Raw genomic sequence first — 20,316 nt, forward strand, 5'->3', positions numbered from 1 at the left:
CAAGTTTTCTTGGGAATCTCTATACTGCTTTCCAAAGTAGTTGCACCAATCTGTAGTACCACCAACAGTGTATGAGTGTACCTTTTTCCCCACATCCTCATCAACACTTCTTGTAATTTTGATAATTGCATTCTGACTGGAGTGAGGTGAAATCTTAGAGTAGTTTGATTTGCATTTCTCTAATTGCAAGAGATGATGAACATTTTTTCCTATGTTTGTTGATCAGTTATATTTCTTCTGTGACATGTCTGTTCAGTTTCTTAGCCCATTTATTGATTTGGTTATTTGTTTTTAGGTATTAAATTTTTTGAGTTCTTTATATATCTTGGAGATTATTAACCTCTATCTGAGGTGTGTTTTTTTCCCATTCTGTCTTATTCATTTTCTAAATATATTATTTTCATATTGTTTTTCTGTCCCTTTTGTTTTTTAATTAAACTTTAGAAAACCTTTCATGCTTTTTTTCAGATAATCCTTTTCTGTGGAAAATATAACCTCTATCATATTCTTTCAGACTATGCAGTAGAATTTTATTTAAAAGCTCTCTTCTGTTTTGTGCATTTTTTGTTTCCTCCAGAGTCATTTTATATGTGAGAGTATGTGCACATGCTTTCTTTTTCTGCCTCTTTCTCCTTGCAGGCTTTCTTTAAATGTCAGTGTTATTTGATTGCCCAGTCATATTTTGTGAGTGGGCTACTAGACAGTATTTGGGAGTTCTGTGCAAAACAGCTTCTGAGTAGAGACCTTCACTTTAGGAGATTGTTTCTTAAACTCCATAAAGGAACATATTTAGATATTTTTCCCTAATCTTTCATCTTCCCAGAATGAAATTTTAATACTATATGATATGCTCTATTTCTGTTTATACTCCATGAAACACAAATATCAGGAAGAATTTCAGGGAGATCATTCCACTGGACTGTTGCTCCTTTTGCTTCCCTGTAAGTAGTCATTCCGTGGGGAAATGAAATGGAGGTACAGGTCACCAATCATTTACACCTTAAATTAGTCTCCTACTTTTCTGTTATATATCTTAACTATTGGCTTCTACTTCACCTGCATTTGAGAGTCCTACTCCTCTTTTTGTCTTAGTGGAAAAAAAAAATGAGCTCTTCCTTGCCCATTCTCCTATGCAACTGTAATCTATAGCTCCCTCCACTGTGCTACTTCATTCACATGTTTTGCTTATTTTTATTTTTCACTAATGAAAATTCTCTTTCAAAGTTACGTGTTGTAGTGGTTTATCTGCTTCCAAATTCTTAATTAGTGTTCATTTGGAACCTTGGAACTGAAAGGGCATAATCATTTGCAGTTTTCTGTCCTATTTGAACTTTTAAGATAAGCATTTTATATGTTCCTAGCTTGTATGCTGTTCATTTTTCTCTCTGAAATACCTCAAATTCTTATTTTATAAAAATCTTATTTGATCTTATTTAAAGTACCTTTAGACTGAGCACAGTGGCACATGTCTGTAATCCCAGTGTCTCAGGAGGCTGAGGCAGGAGAATCTTGGGTTCAAAACCAGCTTCAGCAACTTAGCAAGGCCCTAAGCAACTTAACAAGACCCTGTCTCTAAATAAAGTATAAAAAAAGGTTGAGGCTGGGGAGATAGCTCAGTTAGTAGAGTGCTTGCCTTGCAAGCATAAGGCCCTGGGTTTGATCCCCAGCACCACAAAAAAAAAAAAAAAAAAAAAAAAGGTTGGGATGTGACTCAGTGGTTAAGCACCCCTGGGTACTAGATCCCCAGTATTAAAAAAATTTAAAAATCCTTTAATTTTTAGTGATAATTTTATGCCCTGCCAAGAACTTACTAGTCTATATTTGTTATTACTGTCTATTGTAATAGTTGTGTTCACATTAGTTAAAGATTCATTGCATAGACACTTTGGAGTTGGTTCTTTCTTTTCCTTTTTTATTTTTATTCTAGGTGTTAGAGAAATAATGTTGAGGTAGATAATAACAGAATTTTTTGAGGTGGTCTCAAAAATTGCTAGGACTGTATTGTCCAGTACACTCTTGAGTCTTTAGTCATATGTAGCTACTTAATTTAAATTAAATTAAATAAAAAATTCTGTTCCTTAGTCATGTGGCTCACACTTCAAGTGTTTATAACCTACATGTGGCTGATAGCTACCACTGCAGATTTAGAGTATTTCCATCATTGCCAAAAGTTCTGTTAGCATTGTTCTAAAAAGTAGAAGATAGGACACCATTTTGTAGTTTCTGCAAGACTTACAAGATTCTTAAACCTCAAACTTTGCAGTTGTTTTGCCTGTTCAGTACATAGGACTTGGTTGAATATATATTGATATAAAAGGAAAAAACTTGCCTACTTGAATATGCTTTGAAGTGTTTAGGATATAATACAAGTCATAGGACTAGGTATTGTCTAAATTAATCCAAGAGACAGCTAAGAAAGCACTGTATTAATTGTTCATTAATTTTCTTTAGTGTTGATTGAGGGGAAAACTGCAGAAGGTTTAGATTCATAAAACAGCATGTTTGTGTAGAGTCATCATTCTCCAGACTTTTATATTAAAGAGCAACAAATTACAGGTGAACTATTGGTTTGAGTGGGTAGATGGATAAGCCGTTACCCTATCAGAATATTTTTATTTTGCATATGTCAATTATTTACAATATGCTTAAGTGCTCCATATGCTTTAGAAATGTAAAGCTTGATGGGGCTTTAAAAATTGTCCAGTCCTGTCTTTTCGTCTTACAGTTAGAAGAAATTGATATCTAAAGTAGACAAATAATTTACTATAGGACACACAGTCACTAAGAGGCAGAGCCAGCACCAGAACCATTGTATTTTAAATGTATGTTCAAAACATTTCCCATGCTACTATGCTGATGACAAAGAAGGAAAGACTTGGTTCATTGACTTTTCTCAAAAGCTTTAACAATCTATGTATAAGTCCTAAACTGGTAACAAACTTTAAGAGTAGGTAATTTGGGGAACCATTAAATATCATAGTTCCAATAAATTTCATAATGTTCCATTCTTTCTAGAACAACAATTTGTAATCTTTACACAATGCCACGAATTGGAGAGCCTGTGTGGCTTACAATGATGTCGGGAACTCCAGAAAAGAACCAGCTTTGTCATCGATTCATGAAGGAGTTCACTTTTCTAATGGAAAATGCTTCCAAAAATCAGTATGACTTGCTTTATTTGTTTATATTTGTATGTATGTATATTTGTTATTTATTGTAACTAGATATCTAGAATGTGAGCAAACCCAATTATGGAACTGGGAGGATGATCCATTATTTTTGTAATTATTTCATATTATTAGTAATCAAAACAGTACTCTAAAAATAATTTAACAATAGGGTGTGGAAGAGCGCTGCAAAACTTGTGCATGAAGAATAGTAAAAATGTCTTAAATTACGTCAAAATTCCTGACATCTTTCAGAATTCTCTGAGACTTCCCATTTTTTGTGAATTATATCCATTTATGATAGCTTCATAAAAAGTACATAGGAAGTGCTAGGAATTTCCAGTGATATATTTTTAATGTGATATTTTATCATACTGTTTTCTTTTAACTATTCACCAAGTCCTCAGAATCCACATGAGTAATTCAGATGTTTTTATTTTCTTTGATGGTAGACAAAGTTTTCTTAATACTATTCTTCATTTTTTCCATTCATTAATTTGGAAACCAACCTGCTGGTTGATTCATTAATGAACTAAGCAGATTAAACACTGAAAGAATCCATATTTTTTCAAGTAAAATGGCATCTTTGTTTTGTAATTATGATTCAGAATAACTAGTGAATGTTCTCTTTATTTTAAGGATTTTCTTTAACTTGTACCCAAGGAAAAGATTTATTACTTTTTCATTCTGGTAGCGTACCTGTCTTTTACTCTCTTCCCTTTTCTTTTTTATGCTATTTGGCCTTGAAAATATGTACTCTTTCTGCTTATTCTATTAAAATGTTTTACCTAAGGTTTCATGAAGGTACAATAGAATCTGATGGGATGCTTTTTGTTTTCAGATTCTTGCCAGCTCTCATAACTGCAGTTTTGACCAATCATCTTGCTTGGGTTCCAACAGTCATGCCAAATGGACAACCACCTATTAAAATATTTTTAGAAAAACATTCCTCCCAGAGTGTGGACATGTTAGCAAAGACTCATCCATATAATCCACTCTGGGCACAACTGGGTATGTAACCTGAAACTCTTACACTGTATATTGTACTTAGACTTTTGTGTAACTATCTTGAATTTTTTATAAGAAAAATAATAAAATCCTCTCTTTCACCCCCTTAATTCTAAAGCATCTCTTCTGCACTTGTCCTTACATGGTTGTTAAATTGTCCTATCAATGTTAAGCCTATTATCATTCCGTATAACTAGAGAACGTAGAGAATGGCAGGTAAAGCAAGAGTTGCAGACCAGTAACTGATTTACTGGTATCTCCAGGGTCTTCAGTGTGTTAGGCATTTTCACACTCTGTCTAGAAAGAATTAATCAACAAAGTCACCTGTGATAGCTAGAATAAAATCTAGTTGAGAAACAGTTAATTTCTGTTGTTCCACTTTTTGTTGAATAAGTTACTTTGGAAAATGTTCTTTCTTATTACTAAGCATTACTAAATAAATGGGTGATAGAAGAGAGTGGATGATTGATAAGTTCTGGGCATGAAGGAAACATAGTGCACTCCCCAGTGTCAGGCATACCACATTTGAACCATAATTTTCTTACTAAAAAAGGGGTATAATACATACCTCAAAAAGTTATGAAAATTAGATGAGATAATACATGTAAAGTGCTTCAGAATAGTGTCTGGCAAACAGCTATTACTTCTACTTTATTCTGTTTCTGTTAGATGGTGAAGGGAAGAAAAGACGAGAACATTTTGGTGACTTGGTAGAAACTTCCTATAAGTTACTCTGGTGATTGAGCTTGCCAGGCAGATTGGCATGTAGCTTATCAACTCATGTTAATCAATCTCCCTTCCTCCTCCCCTTCCTGTGGCTTTATTGAATTACAGTTTACATACAGTAAATGAATCCTTGAAGTATACAAATTGATATTATCTCTGTGTTTATTGATATTATCTCTGATGTCATCCCCATAATCAAGATGGTGAAAATATCTATCACTTCCAAAGGCTGCCTCATGCCTTCTTGTAATTCCTTCTCCTTGTAATTCTTTTCTCCTTGTTCCACCCTTCTCCCCCATCTCCAGGTAACCACTAGTCTGATTTCTGTCACTATAAATTAGTTTTTATTTTCTGTTATAATACATACCTTTTTTGGTCTAACTTCTTTCATGCAACATAATTAAGAATCACCTATGTTGTATGTATTAATATTTCTTTTTAATGCTGAGTAACATTTTTACATGGATACTAATTATTTTTTAAAACAATTCATTAGTATTTTTTAATTTGGACATTTCAAATTTATTTTCAATTCTGTAGTCATTTTTTCACATTTTTAAATTAGTGCATAATATACATAATGATGGGATTTGCTTTTTCATTATTCATACATGTACACAAAAATTGGAACACTTTTTTGGGGGAGATACTGGGGATTGAACCTGCAATTCTGCAAAGAGCACTGGTGGATATAAAAATAAATAATAATTTGGTCTTTGCCTTCAAAAAGTTGATAGTGTTTAAAACTGTAGATAAGTTACATCCAGGCAAGAATACTAATTCAAAGAAAGTATAGCTGGAAAAGTAAAGTGGGACCAGTTGTGAAAGACTGACTTGCCATGCCAGTCATCAGCAGTTTGAATTTTTGGTAATTAGTGAGAATTTTGGATTTAGTTTGGAGCAATGGCATTGTAATATTTGAGCTTGGGTCTTAGAGGAGGAAACTTACCACAGTGCCATCTGTAACGTACATTTATTTGAGACCTATATATGTTCATTCCTTTAAAAAGTATGGGGTTTTTATAAAGGAAAAATAGAGATTTTTAAATGTGTATACTGACAACTTGCAAAAATTGAATTAAATTTAATTTATTAAATTTGTGTTCTCCATTTGTAAGTTGTTTTGCACACAGATTCCAGGTTTAATTTGAATTATAGCATAAATACAGGAATGTGTGATGTGACTACTCCAGCTCTGCTCCTTACCACCACTGCTCCTTCCTCTTCTTGGTCTCTACCAGATACTATGCTTTTCTTTTTCTATGTTGCACACAGCTTATAGAATCTTTGTATATGAACTACTTCAGGTAGTACTTCTCCACCCAGGTAAAGATTCTCTGTCTGGTGCCTGGTATAGAGAATATTCCTAGTAAATGTGACTCTTTGAAGTTTTAAAATCATAGCAGGTGTTTAAGGAAGAGGCTTGTTTCCTTCATTCACCTTTCTCTCTGGTTAAAACCATTCTCCCTGTCCTATTCTCCTGAATAGTCAGTCCTCTTTTAAAGAACTAAAAGTAAAATTTTGCTACTACTCATTCAATAAGAGTAGTTTTCTCATGATTGAAAACAGCTTCCTTAGCTGTGTATGGAAAATGTCCATTAACATTTTTCTATTGCAGGGGACTTGTATGGTGCTATTGGCTCTCCTGTACGGTTAGCAAGGACTGTGGTAGTTGGCAAACGACAAGACATGGTCCAGAGGCTGCTTTATTTTCTTACTTACTTCATAAGATGCTCTGAACTTCAAGAAACCCATCTTTTAGAAAATGGAGAAGATGAAGCCATTGTTATGCCAGGCACAGTGATTACTACCACTTTAGAGAAAGGTGAAATAGAAGAATCAGAGTATGTGCTTATCACAATGCATAGAAACAAAAGCAGTTTGCTCTTTAAAGAGTCAGAAGAGACAAGAACTTCTAATTGTAATTGTAAATATTGTAGTCATCCACTCCTTGGGCAAAATTCAGAAAATGTGTCACAGCAAGAGAAAGAAGATATTCCAAACAAGGAACTGCTGGCAATTTCGGATGAATGCAGAATGCTTTCTCCTTCTGACTGCCAAGAAGAAAATGCTGTCGATGTTAAACAGTATAGAGATAAATTAAGAACTTGCCTTGACACCAAGTTAGAGACTGTTGTTTGCACAGGATCTGCTCCAGTAGACAAATGTGTATTGTCAGAAACAGACTTAGAGGCAACAGAGGAAACATGGCAGAGTAAGGAATTGCTAGATCCAGACAATCACACAAGCAAAGCAATGAGATCCACAGGAATAGTTGTGGAAAAGAAACCCCCAGATAAGACTGTGCCTGCTGCATTTTCTTGTGAGGCAATCCAGACAAAGGTTACTTTTCTGATTGGGGATTCTATGTCACCTGATTCAGATACTGAACTCAGGAGTCAGGCTGTGGTGGATCAGATTACCAGGCATCACACCAAACCAGTGAAGAAAGACAGAGGGGCTAATGATATACATCAAGAAACTAAACAGCCAAACAAGGACCAATCTGTACAGTCTGATATACAAAACATGATTTCTGGAGAGCCCTGTGAACTTCCCTGTTGGAGTCCTTCAGACCCAGAAAGTCTGAGCTTATTTGATGAATATTTTAATGATGATTCAATTGAAACCAGGACTATTGATGATGTTCCAGTTAAAACAAGTACAGACAGTAAAGAACACTGCTGTATGTTAGAGTTTTCAAAAAGACTGTGTGCAAAAAATAGCAAACAGAACAATGAACTTTGTAAATGTATAGAAACAGTTCACCAAGACTTGTGTAAAACCTGCTTTCCTCAGCAGGACCAAAGAGATACACTCTCCATTCTTGTCCCCCATGGGGATAAAGAGAGTTCAGAGAAAAAAATTGCTGTAGGAACTGAATGGGACATTCCAAGAAATGAAAGTTCAGATAGTGCCCTTGGGGATAGTGAAAGTGAAGATACGGGCCATGATATGCCAAGACAAGTCAGCAGTTACTATGGAGGAGAGCAAGAAGATTGGGCAGAAGAGGATGAGATACCTTTTCCTGGGTAAGTAGAAAGTTTTCACCTATAAACTGGCCTTTTTATGTACCATTCTTTTGTTTAGCTGGTCTTTAAAGGTTGGTAGTAACTAATATAAAAAAGAGATCATTGTCCTTTCCATATTCTCTTTTTTATTATCATGAACTCTTACTCAGAGTATTAAAGGTTATACCCCACAAGCACCCCAGAAAGGCTTTGTGAAGATATAGTTGATATATATATAGATTACTTACTGTTTAGGAGTTTCTAGCCATTATGGAGTGAATTATGTTCCTAAAAGGGCCAAAACCTGTCAGTTAGGGTTAGGTAATCACTGAGAACGAAATGACCGTTCACAATAAATGTGGCCCATACTAAGAGGAAAACACGGATTGTATACTCTAGGTCAGGTATAACAGGGAGCAGAAAACAGGCTTTAGAAATGATATACTCCCAAATATGATATGGATAACAGAATTAGCAACTTTGTTTTGAATAGCAGTTTTTAGAATCTGATTATATTAGGACTGTGTTAAAAACACAAGGACAGCTCTACATACTAATGAAAGACTCACTCACATTACAAAGTTGTTTATTGAACCTTCTTCTCTGAATAAGAGAGTACTTCGTGGTCTGAGCACCTGAGTAAGCTTTTATTTAAGGATGATTTTACTCTGAGTATGTTTTGTATAAAATAAAAGAAGTGGAAATATGGACTAGTAGAATTCCCAGTTTTGTTTTGTTTTTATTGGTAAAATATCTTTATTCCTAATTAGATTTGTCTTCTTTGGGAATCTTTCTTCCAGGTCAAAGTTAATTGAAGTGAGTGCTGTTCAGCCCAACATTGCGAACTTTGGGAGATCCTTGCTGGGAGGCTACTGCTCATCATACGTGCCTGACTTTGTTCTTCAAGGAATTGGGAGTGATGAGAAACTCCGTCAGTGTTTGGTGTCAGATTTGTCTCATGCTGTGCAGGTGAGTGACCTTCACTGTTTTCATTTTATTTAGAACATACTCAGGAAGACCCTGAATTGCCTTGTATTTTTGGTCATATGTGACCATGTAACATAATCCTGAATTTCTGTCAGTTAGGGTTAGGTAATCACTGAGAATGAAATGGCCGTTCACAATAAATGTGGCCCATACTAAGAGGAAAACACAGATTGTATACTCTAGGTCAGGTATAACAGGGATTTCTCTGAATCCATCACTTTCTATACAGTGCCTACATCTTTGTACATTTCACTGTGAAAGCAAGTATACAGTCAGAGTAATCTATGAAAATGGAAATGTGAAATACAGAAGGTCCTTTATATACTCATACATGGTCATCAACTAGATTATTTTCAATACAAAAAATTGCTGGTGCTTAAATGCAAATGGGATTATTAATCTTCTTTTGGGATTGTTTATTATTTATATGTAGAAGTATAATTGACTTTCATACATTACTGTTATATCCTAAGACCTTGCTGAATCTTACTAGTTCTATTTTAGGCTTTTCTTTCAGGCTCAGGTTATTTGTAAATAGTTTTACATATTCCTTTCAAATCTAGATGCCTTTTATCTGTCTTTCTCCTTTCCTGCCTTTTTCTTTCCCTCTGCCTAATAGTAGTATAATGTTGTATGGAAGGGGTGACAGTACTTATATCATTGTCTTGTTCCTGATCTTAGAGGAAAAACATTCAAGTCTTTATTTTTTTTTTTTATTTTTTAGTTTTTAATCTTTTCTTTGTGGTACTGGTGATTGAACCAGGGACGCTCTAACACTGAACTACTTTCTAATTTATTAGAAAAAAGCTGTTCATAGTGTGCATTTATTTATTTATTTATTTAATTTTTATAAGGTTGCTGGTAATGTCCTGTTTGTGACACAGAAAGCCAAAAACAGATTTTTCTAACTCTACCTTACAGTGGCTGCTATTCTTAATATAAATACTTACAACCAGGCATGGTGGCATACAATCCCAGCTACTTTGGGAGGTGGAAGCAGTAGGATTGCAAATTTGAGGCTCACTGGGCAACTTAGCAAGCCTCTTATCTCAAAATAAAAAATAAAAAGTACAAGAAATGTAACTCAGTGTTTGCCTAGCGTGCATGAGGACCTGGGTTCAAGCCCTAGTACCACCAAAAACAAAACAAAATAAAAACAAAAGCACCTCCTGACAGTCATTAGGCAGCATGTGGATGCTTATAAAACAGACTTGGCCACATACTACCTCTATATCTTAGGACAAAATAATTTTTTTTCAGTACTAGGGATTGAACTCAGGTTCTCACACATGCTTAAGCAAGTGCTCTATCACTGAGCCACATTCCCACTCCATTTTGTTTATTTTGAGACAGAGTCTCGCTAAATTTCCCAGGCCGATCTTGAACTTCTAGTTCTATTGCCTCAGCCTCCCAAGTCTCTGGGATTACAGGTGTGTGGCTGGTTCAGAATAATTAATTTAATAAAGCTTATGTTTCCTCAGCTATAAAGTGATAGTAATGTTTATATACCAGAGTTACGTTGGGTAGTGTTTTGTATTAGGCATTCTGTGTCATATCTTTTTTTAATCCTTATTCTGTATGTACGTGTGTGTGTGTGTTTTAATACCATATAAGTGAGGCCATACATACATTCCAAATAAGTGAAGCCATATACATATAATGTCTGCATATGTATTTGTGAATATATACTATATTTTTATATTTGTGTAATCAAGGCTTTGTATTTAGAATATATACATGTATGTATATGTAGCATGTGTGGTTTTATATTTGTTTTGAATTCTACTTTTGTCACTGAGCAGCTAACAAATTTATTTCCCCATATTTTAACATAGTTTATAAATATTTTATTAATGTTTCTTGATTATTTCATGATTATTTTATGGTTGATTTTTTTCTTATTCTCCTACTACTCAGCCTTTTGTTTTAAAAGTGGGGATCTCACTATGTTTCTCAAGCTGTCTTGAACTCCTGGGCTGAGGTGTTCCTCCTGCCTCAGCCTCCTAAGTATCTGGGACTGAAAGTGCACAATACTGTGCCTGGCTGCTCTAGTACTGAGCTCCATCTCCTGCCCCTTTTTATTTTTCATTTGAGACATGGTCTTGCTATGTTTTGCAGGCTAGTCTTAAACTTGCAATCCTCCTACTTTAACTGGGAATACAGGCATGCATGACCATGGCCAGCAAAGGTTTTCATTTGATCTCTCTTAGAGACTTTGCAGAGTGATTGTTCATTACTGGATAAAGTGATATCCTTTGAGGATGCCTAATGTATGCTTCTCTAGGAGCAAACTTATATCCTTAGCAGTTAAGGGCTATAGTAAGCCTCACTAAGTTGCTGAAACTGCCTTTGAACTCTCGATCATCCTGTCTCTGCCTCTCTAGCGACTGAGATTACAGGCATGTACCCCCACCCCCACCTGTACTTGTCTTTGATCTCTTGTGTAAACCATCAGAAACCAAGGGCACAGCCTTGTGCCTTGTGACTTTTTTATCAATATAAGTAAGTTAAAATATTTTCAACTACAGCTTAAGTTTTTTAATTATGAAAGTATCATGCTTCTGATAAAAATTTAAATAATACAAAAATATACAGAGTAAAAAAGCAGAAGTCCTTCTTCATACTTATAGTATTCCTACTTCACAGAAATCTTTGTGGTCAAGAGCTTAATTTGAGTATTTTCATTCCTTTTTCTATAAGTTTTCATTTAGATGTAGATCTGAATTTTTAAAACACAACTAGGATATAATAGTGTATATATGTGTGAATAGGGTGACATTTGTTTTTCATTTAACAGTGTATGTTGAACAGCCATGGTAGTACATGTTCATTTCTCTGCTTTTAAGTGCTATATCTTACTCTGGATATATATCTTGGTAAAAAGATAAATGGAAAACTCTAGTACACACAGGCAACAAGGTACTTCATGTCATCAAGGGATAGCCCCTGTGGTGCTGAGGTATATCAGTGCTTGGAAGCACCATTTTACCATTAACTTGTTTGTATGGGTAAATTCTGTCTTTTTAAAAAATAGTTTACCTCTTTCAAGCTAAACAACATATTTTCCCTGTTGCCTGGCACATAGTTGATAGTACATTTTCAAATGAATGAATGATCAAAAGAGTGATGAAAATGAAGTTCTAGATTAAAAGATACAGAGTTCTGGTAATGAGTACAAAGTCTCTATGATGATTGCTATAGGATGTCTCAGAGTATTTGTTACAGTTAATTATTTTATTTTCCTGTCAAGGATTCTTTGTTGTTGATTGTCAGAATTTAACGTTTTTTTGTTTTGTTTTGTTTTTGGTTAGTATCTCTTCATTGCCTCATTCGATTTGCATTATCCTTGAGTACTTTGCTTATCATAAGTTGAAATCTTTTTTTTCCCCCAGCATCCAGTGTTGGATGAACCAATAGCAGAAGCTGTTTGCATTATAGCTGATATGGATAAATGGACTGTTCAAGTGGCCAGTAGCCAGAGACGAGTGACAGATAATAAATTGGGAAAAGAAGTGTTGGTTTCCAGTCTTGTTTCTAACCTGCTTCATTCCACTCTTCAACTTTATAAGCATAACTTGTCTCCAAATTTTGTAAGTATGTGTGAGTCTTGAAAAACTTTCAGTACTGTGATAGGTGATTAAATTTTACTTAGTATGTGCCCGTGTTAAATACTACTGCTTAGCTTCATTGTTTTTCTGAAAGACTGGATGTTTGTTGTTCCCCACTCCTATTGTGACAGTATTTGGAGCTGGGTTTTTGGCAGGTAATTAAAGGTAGATCAGATCTTAAGGGTGGAGTCCACATCATGGAATTGGTGGTCTGCTAAGGAAGAGAAGAGAGATTGTTCTCTCTCTACCCTCTGAGGACACACAGAGAAGTTAGCTGTCCACCAGCTATGATGAGAGTCTTCACCAGTACTCAGCAGTGCTTTCACCCTACCCTGATCTTGGACTTCTAGCTTCCAGAACTGTAAGAAAATAAATCTCTGTTGTTAAAGCCATTTAGTCTGTGGTATTTTGTTATGTCACCTGAGCTAAGGCTGAAAGTTATGTGTATACATCTAAATACTGTAATTTTAGTGGCCAAAATTTTTGATCATGTGTAATATGGTCATGCTACATCCCTGTGCTTTATGAAGAATGCCAGTGCATTCTGAACCCTCACTGCCACATCAAGTAGAGTGCCTCTCAGTTCGGTCCCTAGTATGGCCAAACCAAATCAAATAAACTACAACAATAATGGGGGGAGAAAACAAGAAAAAAGAAAAAACTAGTTATCAAAACAAGTATACAAAAAACTAATAACAACAAAATAGGAAGTGCAGTAGTTTATCGAAGTATGTATTACCATAGGATGTAGCAGTTCTATTTCTGCATTTATACACAAAGAATTAAAAGTAGTGACTTAAACATTTTAATTTTTAGAGCAGGATTATTCACAATAGCTAAAGGTTAGAAATAACTCAGGTTATCATTAGCAAATGAATGGGTAAAGAAAATATGGTATAATGTATACAGTGCAATATTTAATTAGCCACCTGTACAGTGGCACACAAGTGTAATCCCGGCTACTTGAGAAGCTGTATTCTCCCTACAGGAGAATCACAAGTTCCAGGCCAGCTTGGGGAACTTAGTGAGATCTTGTCTCAAAACTAAAAAAAAAAATTAAATATTAAAATTAAATTAAAAAATGGCTGAACTCAGTGGTAGAGCGCTGGCCTAAAATGTTTTGTATTTTTTCTTTGTTTTTTAAAAGAGGCTGGGGATATAGCTCAGTTGGTAGAGTGCTTGCCTTGTCATGCATGCATGAGGCTCTGGGTTCAATCCCCAGCACCACAAAAAAAAAAAATTCATGCTATGACATGAATGAACCTCAGAAACAATGCTAAGTGAAATGAGGTAGATATAAAAGAACAAATACGTATATGAGGTACCAAGAAATTCAGAGAGACTACAAATAGAATAGTAATTACTAGGGGGTGAGGGAAGTAGAGAATGTCAAGGTATTGTTTAAAGGGTATGGAATTTCTGTTTGGACTGAGAAAATATTCTGGAGTGAATGGTGGTGATTTTTGTACAACACTGTGAATGCTTTCAATGCCATTGAATAATGTACTTTTAAATGTTTAATATGATAAACTGTATTATGTATTTTATATATTCATTTATTTCATAGTTAACGATTGGCATTTTCACCCTTAAGCAAATATTATAGAGAAAATACACACCACAAAACAATAGATGAGCTAAGGAATCCATTCAGTTGTGTTTTTCTCATAATTGGCTTTTATTAGGAGTCTTTAAAACTTTTCATTGGAAAGGAATGCACTCTGCCAGAATTTTGTTTTAATACCTGAAACTCCTGGGGTCCCCCCCGCCCACCAAACATGTATAGTATTCATTCACTGAAAAATAGTCTATAGTAAAATCCAGCAAGCTTATTAGCACTAAGCAAAATGTAGGTATTTTAATTTAATGTTCCAGGTGAGAAACCTCTTCAAATACACAACATTCTCTGAACTATTGCAACCTTTTATTATTCACAGAAGAACACACCCTTTCCTATATAAATACTTTTGAAATAAATCAATTTATAATGTTATATTTATCAAATTTTAAATACATTTTTTAAAATCCTGGAAATAGATAATTGCACAACATTTTGAATTCACTTTTTGTCAGTGAATTTTACATTTTAAAATGGTAAATTTTATGTTACATGTATTTTACCACAGGTTTTTTTTGTTGTTGTTTTTTGGTTTTTGGTTTTTTTTGGTTCTGGATTGAACTCAGAGACACTGAATCATTGACCCACATCCCCAGCCCTATTTTGTATTTTATTTAGAGACAGGGTCTCACTTTTGTGCCTCGTTTTTGCTGAGGCTAGCAACTCTGGATCTTCCTGCCTCAACCTCCTGAGCCACTGGGATTACAGCACACCACTGTGCACGGCCTTTACCACAGTTTTTAAAAAGGCACTTTTTGAAACTAACCTTTGATAAGAGCCAGAAACAAATTTCTACTATTTTTTTTATCTAAAATTTAATGTGCCATAAATTTTTGTTCATGTTGGAATAACAAAATAAAATTGTCAAAAACATGATGTTTTGAAATTTGACTTTCTTAAAGAGTTGGAACCAGTTTTCTGATCTAGTTCTTGGTTCTTCCCTAACTGCAGTGTGTGATGCATCTTGAAGACCGGTTACAGGAACTGTACTTCAAGAGCAAAATGCTTTCTGAGTACCTGAGGGGGCAAATGCGTGTTCATGTCAAGGAGCTGGGAATGGTTCTTGGGTATGTTCATGGTTTCTTTTCTGGCTTTGCTTTCTCATTGCTCTGTCTTTAGGCAAGGGATATTTCTCAAAATTGCCCTTTTTCCTTTTAATTATATTTTCCTATTAAAAGTTAGCCATTGTTTTCATTTAGATTGCTTTGTACCATACAAAAGCAGATTCCCTGACATTCACTGATCTGAAAGGCAGTGTCCCTTGTGCTACTAAATGCAGTATATTGAGAATATACTCAGAATGAATTAAAATATAAATTTTTATCGTAGAAAAAATAAGGTAATAGTCATTTTTATTTGTTAATAAAATGACATTCTTCCAAGATTCTGCCCTGCCTCTCACATGAGCATTCTGAGGATGATAGCAGTTTATCTACATATTTCTCCTCACCATTATCTGTCTATATGTCTGTCTATTCTGAGTTATTCCATGGAAGGAAACAGTTATCCAAAATGCTAACTGCAGGAGGAACAGAAAATTGGTGGGACATTAATAAAGCCCTGTTTCAGTATGTTCTTTGTTGGTGGTGTTCTCTTTTTTGTTTGTTTGTTTGTTTGTTTGTTTGAGACAGGGTCTTGCTAAGTTGCTGAAGGCCTCACTTCTTACTCAGGTGGGCCTTGAACTTGGCGATCCTCCTGCTCAGCCTCCCAAGCCCTGGAATTACATGCATAAATCGCCACACTTGGCTTCAGTATGTTCTATAATCACTATTTTTGTGTCCTGTGACCAATTTTTTTGTGTATGTGTATATAAATCATTTCTTGAAATACTAGTTGAAATCATTACAAGATAGAATTTTTTTCTAATTCTGCTTTTATGAAGGAAAATGTGGAGAACATCATTTAGGAACTTACTGTCACAACCAAATTAAATTAAATCCTTCTATTAGTGTTACTTCTTTTTTGTGTGTGTGCTGGGGATTCATTGAGCCTAGGGCTAGGACCTCAAACATTCTAAGCACACACTCTACCACTGAACTACACTCCCATTTCTTAATTTTTACAGTCATCTTGCAGTGTGTAGGCAATATCATCCAGATTGGAAATCGATGATTCTGTAAATTAACATGCCAGATATTACACACTAGTAGAACTGAGTAGGGATTTGAATGACTGTATCTTTCTGACTGCAGATCTGTTTATATGTACTATAGTACCACACTTGTTCAGGTCCTGATGAGGCTGTTGATTGAGGAGTACATAAGACAATGGTTGTCAAGTATTTGGGACATCAGAAACAGGATATGATTTTGTTTATTCTAGGGAGTGAAATAGGGGTGTATGCGTGTGTAATGGTTTTATTTTTTTAAAAATCAGACTAGTTTTGAAAATAATGAACATATAGCCAAGTTCATGGTCCATTTTGACATAAAATGAAAAGTTGTCATCATCTTTCCCTCAGCTTTAGTTTAGACTTTTATTGTACAACTGACCTTCTAATATGTCTTGAATATTATTCATATGAGCATAAACTGATCTCTCATTTTAACAATAGTATACCATTCCATCATACATGTTATGGTTTCCTTTTTTTTTTCCCCTGTTGTAAACCAGTGCTGGAATGAATATAAATCTTCAGCATTTGTAGGATAAATTTCTGGAAGTAGAATTTTGGGGAAAGGGCACATATATTAAAAAAGATATTGTGATAGTTAATATTGAATGCTATTCAGAAAGTAAGTGTAAATTCCCACAAACAGTAAGAGCTAGTGTCTATTACCAGACTTTAAATTTTGCCAAGCTGCTAGCTAAAAAGTGGCATCTGATTTTATTCAAATTCCTCTGTGAGTTAAGTCTGAGTTGCTTTTTCTATGTATATTGGCCATTTTTCTTTTTCTGTAAATTATTTGTTTTAAAATGTATTTTCAAGAAGTTTCCTTTACTTCTTCCAGCATATCTTATTATAGAAACATTTTTAGCAACAGTCTATACACAATATTATTTTATTATATTAGATGTATTGTTTATACATATGCCTTGTACAAATGCATGGTTCATTAGTATGTGAGTGAGATGCTTTCCTGCATCCATGATTCTGTTACCTTTGAATTTAGAGACTTTCTTTTCATTCATACATACATGCATACATACATACATACAGGGGATTGAATCCAGAGGTACTTTACCATTGAGCTACATCTCCAACCCTTTTTAATATTTTGCCGAAGGTCTCACCAAGTTGCTGAGGCTGGCCTTGAACTTGGAATCCTATTGCCTTAGCCTCCTGAGTTGCTGGGATTAAAATGCCACCACATCCAGCTTTCCTTTCCTTTCTTTTAAATCTATGGTTCTGAATTTTACTTACTAAAAATTGTCAGACTTGTGTCATTCTCCACTCTCTTACCTTTCCTTTTGGCCAGGGTGATGATCCCTTAACTGCTGAGGTATAGTAGTTGTCATCACCTGTAGGATTCATAGTCTGGGTACAGAAAGCCTGAACCGAGTTTTCTTTTCTTTATTTCAGTATTGAATCCAGTGATCTTCCTCTTCTGGCTGCTGTAGCAAGCACTCATTCTCCATATGTTGCTCAGATACTCCTTTAACAGGCCTAAAGTTAACTTTGGTGGAAAGTTAAATAGAAACCCAGGAAACAGGCACAACGTGTATTTATGAAAATTTTTTTCCTGTTAGACTTCCATCTGAATGAATTCATCTCCCAGGTACCCTGCACTGCGATGCATATTCTGGGTACATTGGATGAGTTTTCTTTTAACTGGATTTTGGGTGGTGGTAGGTTTTTTTTTTAACCAAGTGAAAGTAAAACAGCATAAATAATTTTGCTGGTTGGTGGGTGGGGGGCATTTGAAAAAACCAAAGCCTAACTCTGAAATTTCTACAAAATAAATAATATCAAGGAATTTCATGTCATCACTAGTGTTGTCACAACTCATAATATCAACAGGTGTCTCATGATTAAACACCTCAGAAGTTGTCATTAGTTTTTAATTCTTTAGAAAGTACAAAACCTTGCTTATTTGTTATTTGTTTTGCAATTCAAAAGAGCTAATTTCTGGTTATTTCTCAATGTAAGTATTTTTAACAGCCTGTTAATTACAAACAAACTCAGAATAATGAGTGAAAATATATTGTCCACCCAAGTGTACATATGTATCTATTTTTTTAAAATGCAGAGGTAGAAATATAAAATTGGTAAACATGCCTTTTTAAAAAAAATATTTTCAACTAATATTAACTGTATGTAACGTTATTACTTTATGGTGGTTTTTTTTCTGTTTCACACACTTTAAAATATACATAAAGCCAATCTCTTTTTTTAAGGCTGAGGATGAGGATTCCTAAAATAAGAATACTACTTTATACCATTCATTTTGTAAGTCTGAGCTAATTCTTATAAATACTAATATTTACATATTCACTAATTTAATAAATGAAAATTAGAATAAGAAATTGCACCAAAGCATTGGCAAAAATAATAATACTATTTTCTTTAAAAGTGCTCAGGTAGTCAAGGCTCTTATTTTCATTATCAGCCCTTTTTGAAACCATAGAAGCAGAATATTTGTTACACTGCTTAATAATATTCAATTTACACTAATTGAAATTATAAATTATTCTTTTCTGTGACAGTTCTTCCCTTCCAAAAGTTGATTTTTTTCAGATTTATACTTTTCAGTTTTTGTTGTCCTTGTATATACTGTAGAATGTTGCTTGTAAGAAAGGCTAATAAGAAACCAAACTCATGTAAGTAATGTAAATAGATGGGTAGATAAAGTTTTCAAATATGCTCTACTACCTCAGTTTACTTGAATACTGAATTAGTTTATTCTTTGCTTATTTGGTCTAAGGTACATTAAATGCTAGAAATAAATCTGGTTTCTGCTTTGACTCTTTTCATCACAATTAACTCATTAGCTTAAGAAAAGAACCACTTGTTTATTCATTTACTAAATACATTTACAATATAGCAAATCCATTCTTGCTATTTAACTTCTCAATAATGAAAATTTTCTGTTCTTTGTTTAGTCAACCTTGAATTTATAGTGTTGGGTCACATTTTCCTCACTCTTTATGTTTATTCAAGAGATTTCCAACTAGACAAATAAGTGGTTGTTTTAATAGAAGGTAAACCTGAAATTGATTTGCCTACAGTTTGGCCCCTGTCCTGTTAGATGGAGTCTCCTGTGGATGACTTGCTGCCAGAGTGTTTATGGGTGTATTTTCTTTAGCTTAATTTTCTTATTGCATTCATTAACAGAATCCTTCTGTTGTCTATTTTTGGAATTCAGTGAGTCTGTCTCTGGCAGAATTCAGAATCTATAAAACTTCTATATGGGCCATTGTACATTATTTTTTGATTGTGGCTCAGAATAATATGTAGCAGGTAGGTAATGTCTGTTTCTGATTATTTTCTTAATCATCAAACTGTTTTCCATCCTATTTGAAATGTCTAATAAATTACTATTTAGTAATTCTAGTCTTCAGTAAGTGAATGGCTCATGCTGCTGTTATTTTTAAAGCTAAGCTTTGCTGGGAAGGAAAAGGCTTGTAGGTTCTTAAGCACTCATTAATCCTTATAGGATTCCTGAGTCATAATTCCTAACCCTCTTATAATTTCTGGTACCTTCATCATAATCATTCTTTCCTTATATGAAGCCTAAGGAATGATTTACTGCTTTAGTGGTCTTTATGATGAATGTCAAGAATTTTGACGTGTTTAAAATGTTTTTTCAATTTCTTATGGTACAAATATGTTACATATCAAAAATACCTGTTGCAACAGGAAATAAAAAAGGGATCTTTTATTTCATAGAATTAAAACTAATTTTCAGTACATACATACTAATTGGTTTTGTTTTAAGTGTCCTGGCATTTATTAATATGTCTTAATTTTGAGTTGGAAACTATTAAGTGCAATAAAGATACTAGCACAGATTTCATTTTGTTGTAGTTGGCATACACTGAGGATGATCACTTAAAAAAATCAGATTTTACATAATGCCTACTTCTGTTTGATGTCTTATGAGAATGTTCTGCTTTCTCTAAGTTATTTAGATGATGGATATGTAAAATGTACATACTTGTTCCTTGTTTAGAATACATTTTTCAAATGTACACCTGTATTATAATAACCTCCCAGTTCTAGGGGAAATTTGTGCAATAAACACACATCA

At 34.2% G+C, this 20,316-nt stretch overlaps 1 protein-coding gene across 2 annotated transcripts in view; it reads left to right on the forward strand.

The window, feature by feature from the left end:
- Fnip1 (folliculin interacting protein 1) overlaps window positions 1-20,316 on the forward strand; it is a 104,857-nt gene extending 84,541 nt beyond the window's left edge. For both annotated transcript variants that reach the window (XM_047556040.1, XM_047556041.1), the window contains 7 exons: window positions 3,016-3,162; window positions 4,009-4,178; window positions 6,520-7,933; window positions 8,713-8,881; window positions 12,292-12,489; window positions 15,077-15,192; window positions 17,649-20,316. In XM_047556040.1, the coding sequence (XP_047411996.1) occupies window positions 3,016-3,162; window positions 4,009-4,178; window positions 6,520-7,933; window positions 8,713-8,881; window positions 12,292-12,489; window positions 15,077-15,192; window positions 17,649-17,727 (2,293 nt within the window). In that variant the 3' untranslated portion in view covers window positions 17,728-20,316. The remainder of the gene's footprint in view (window positions 1-3,015; window positions 3,163-4,008; window positions 4,179-6,519; window positions 7,934-8,712; window positions 8,882-12,291; window positions 12,490-15,076; window positions 15,193-17,648) is intronic.

Source organism: Sciurus carolinensis, chromosome 6 (genome assembly GCF_902686445.1).
Source record: "Sciurus carolinensis chromosome 6, mSciCar1.2, whole genome shotgun sequence".
NCBI lineage: Eukaryota > Metazoa > Chordata > Mammalia > Rodentia > Sciuridae > Sciurus > Sciurus carolinensis.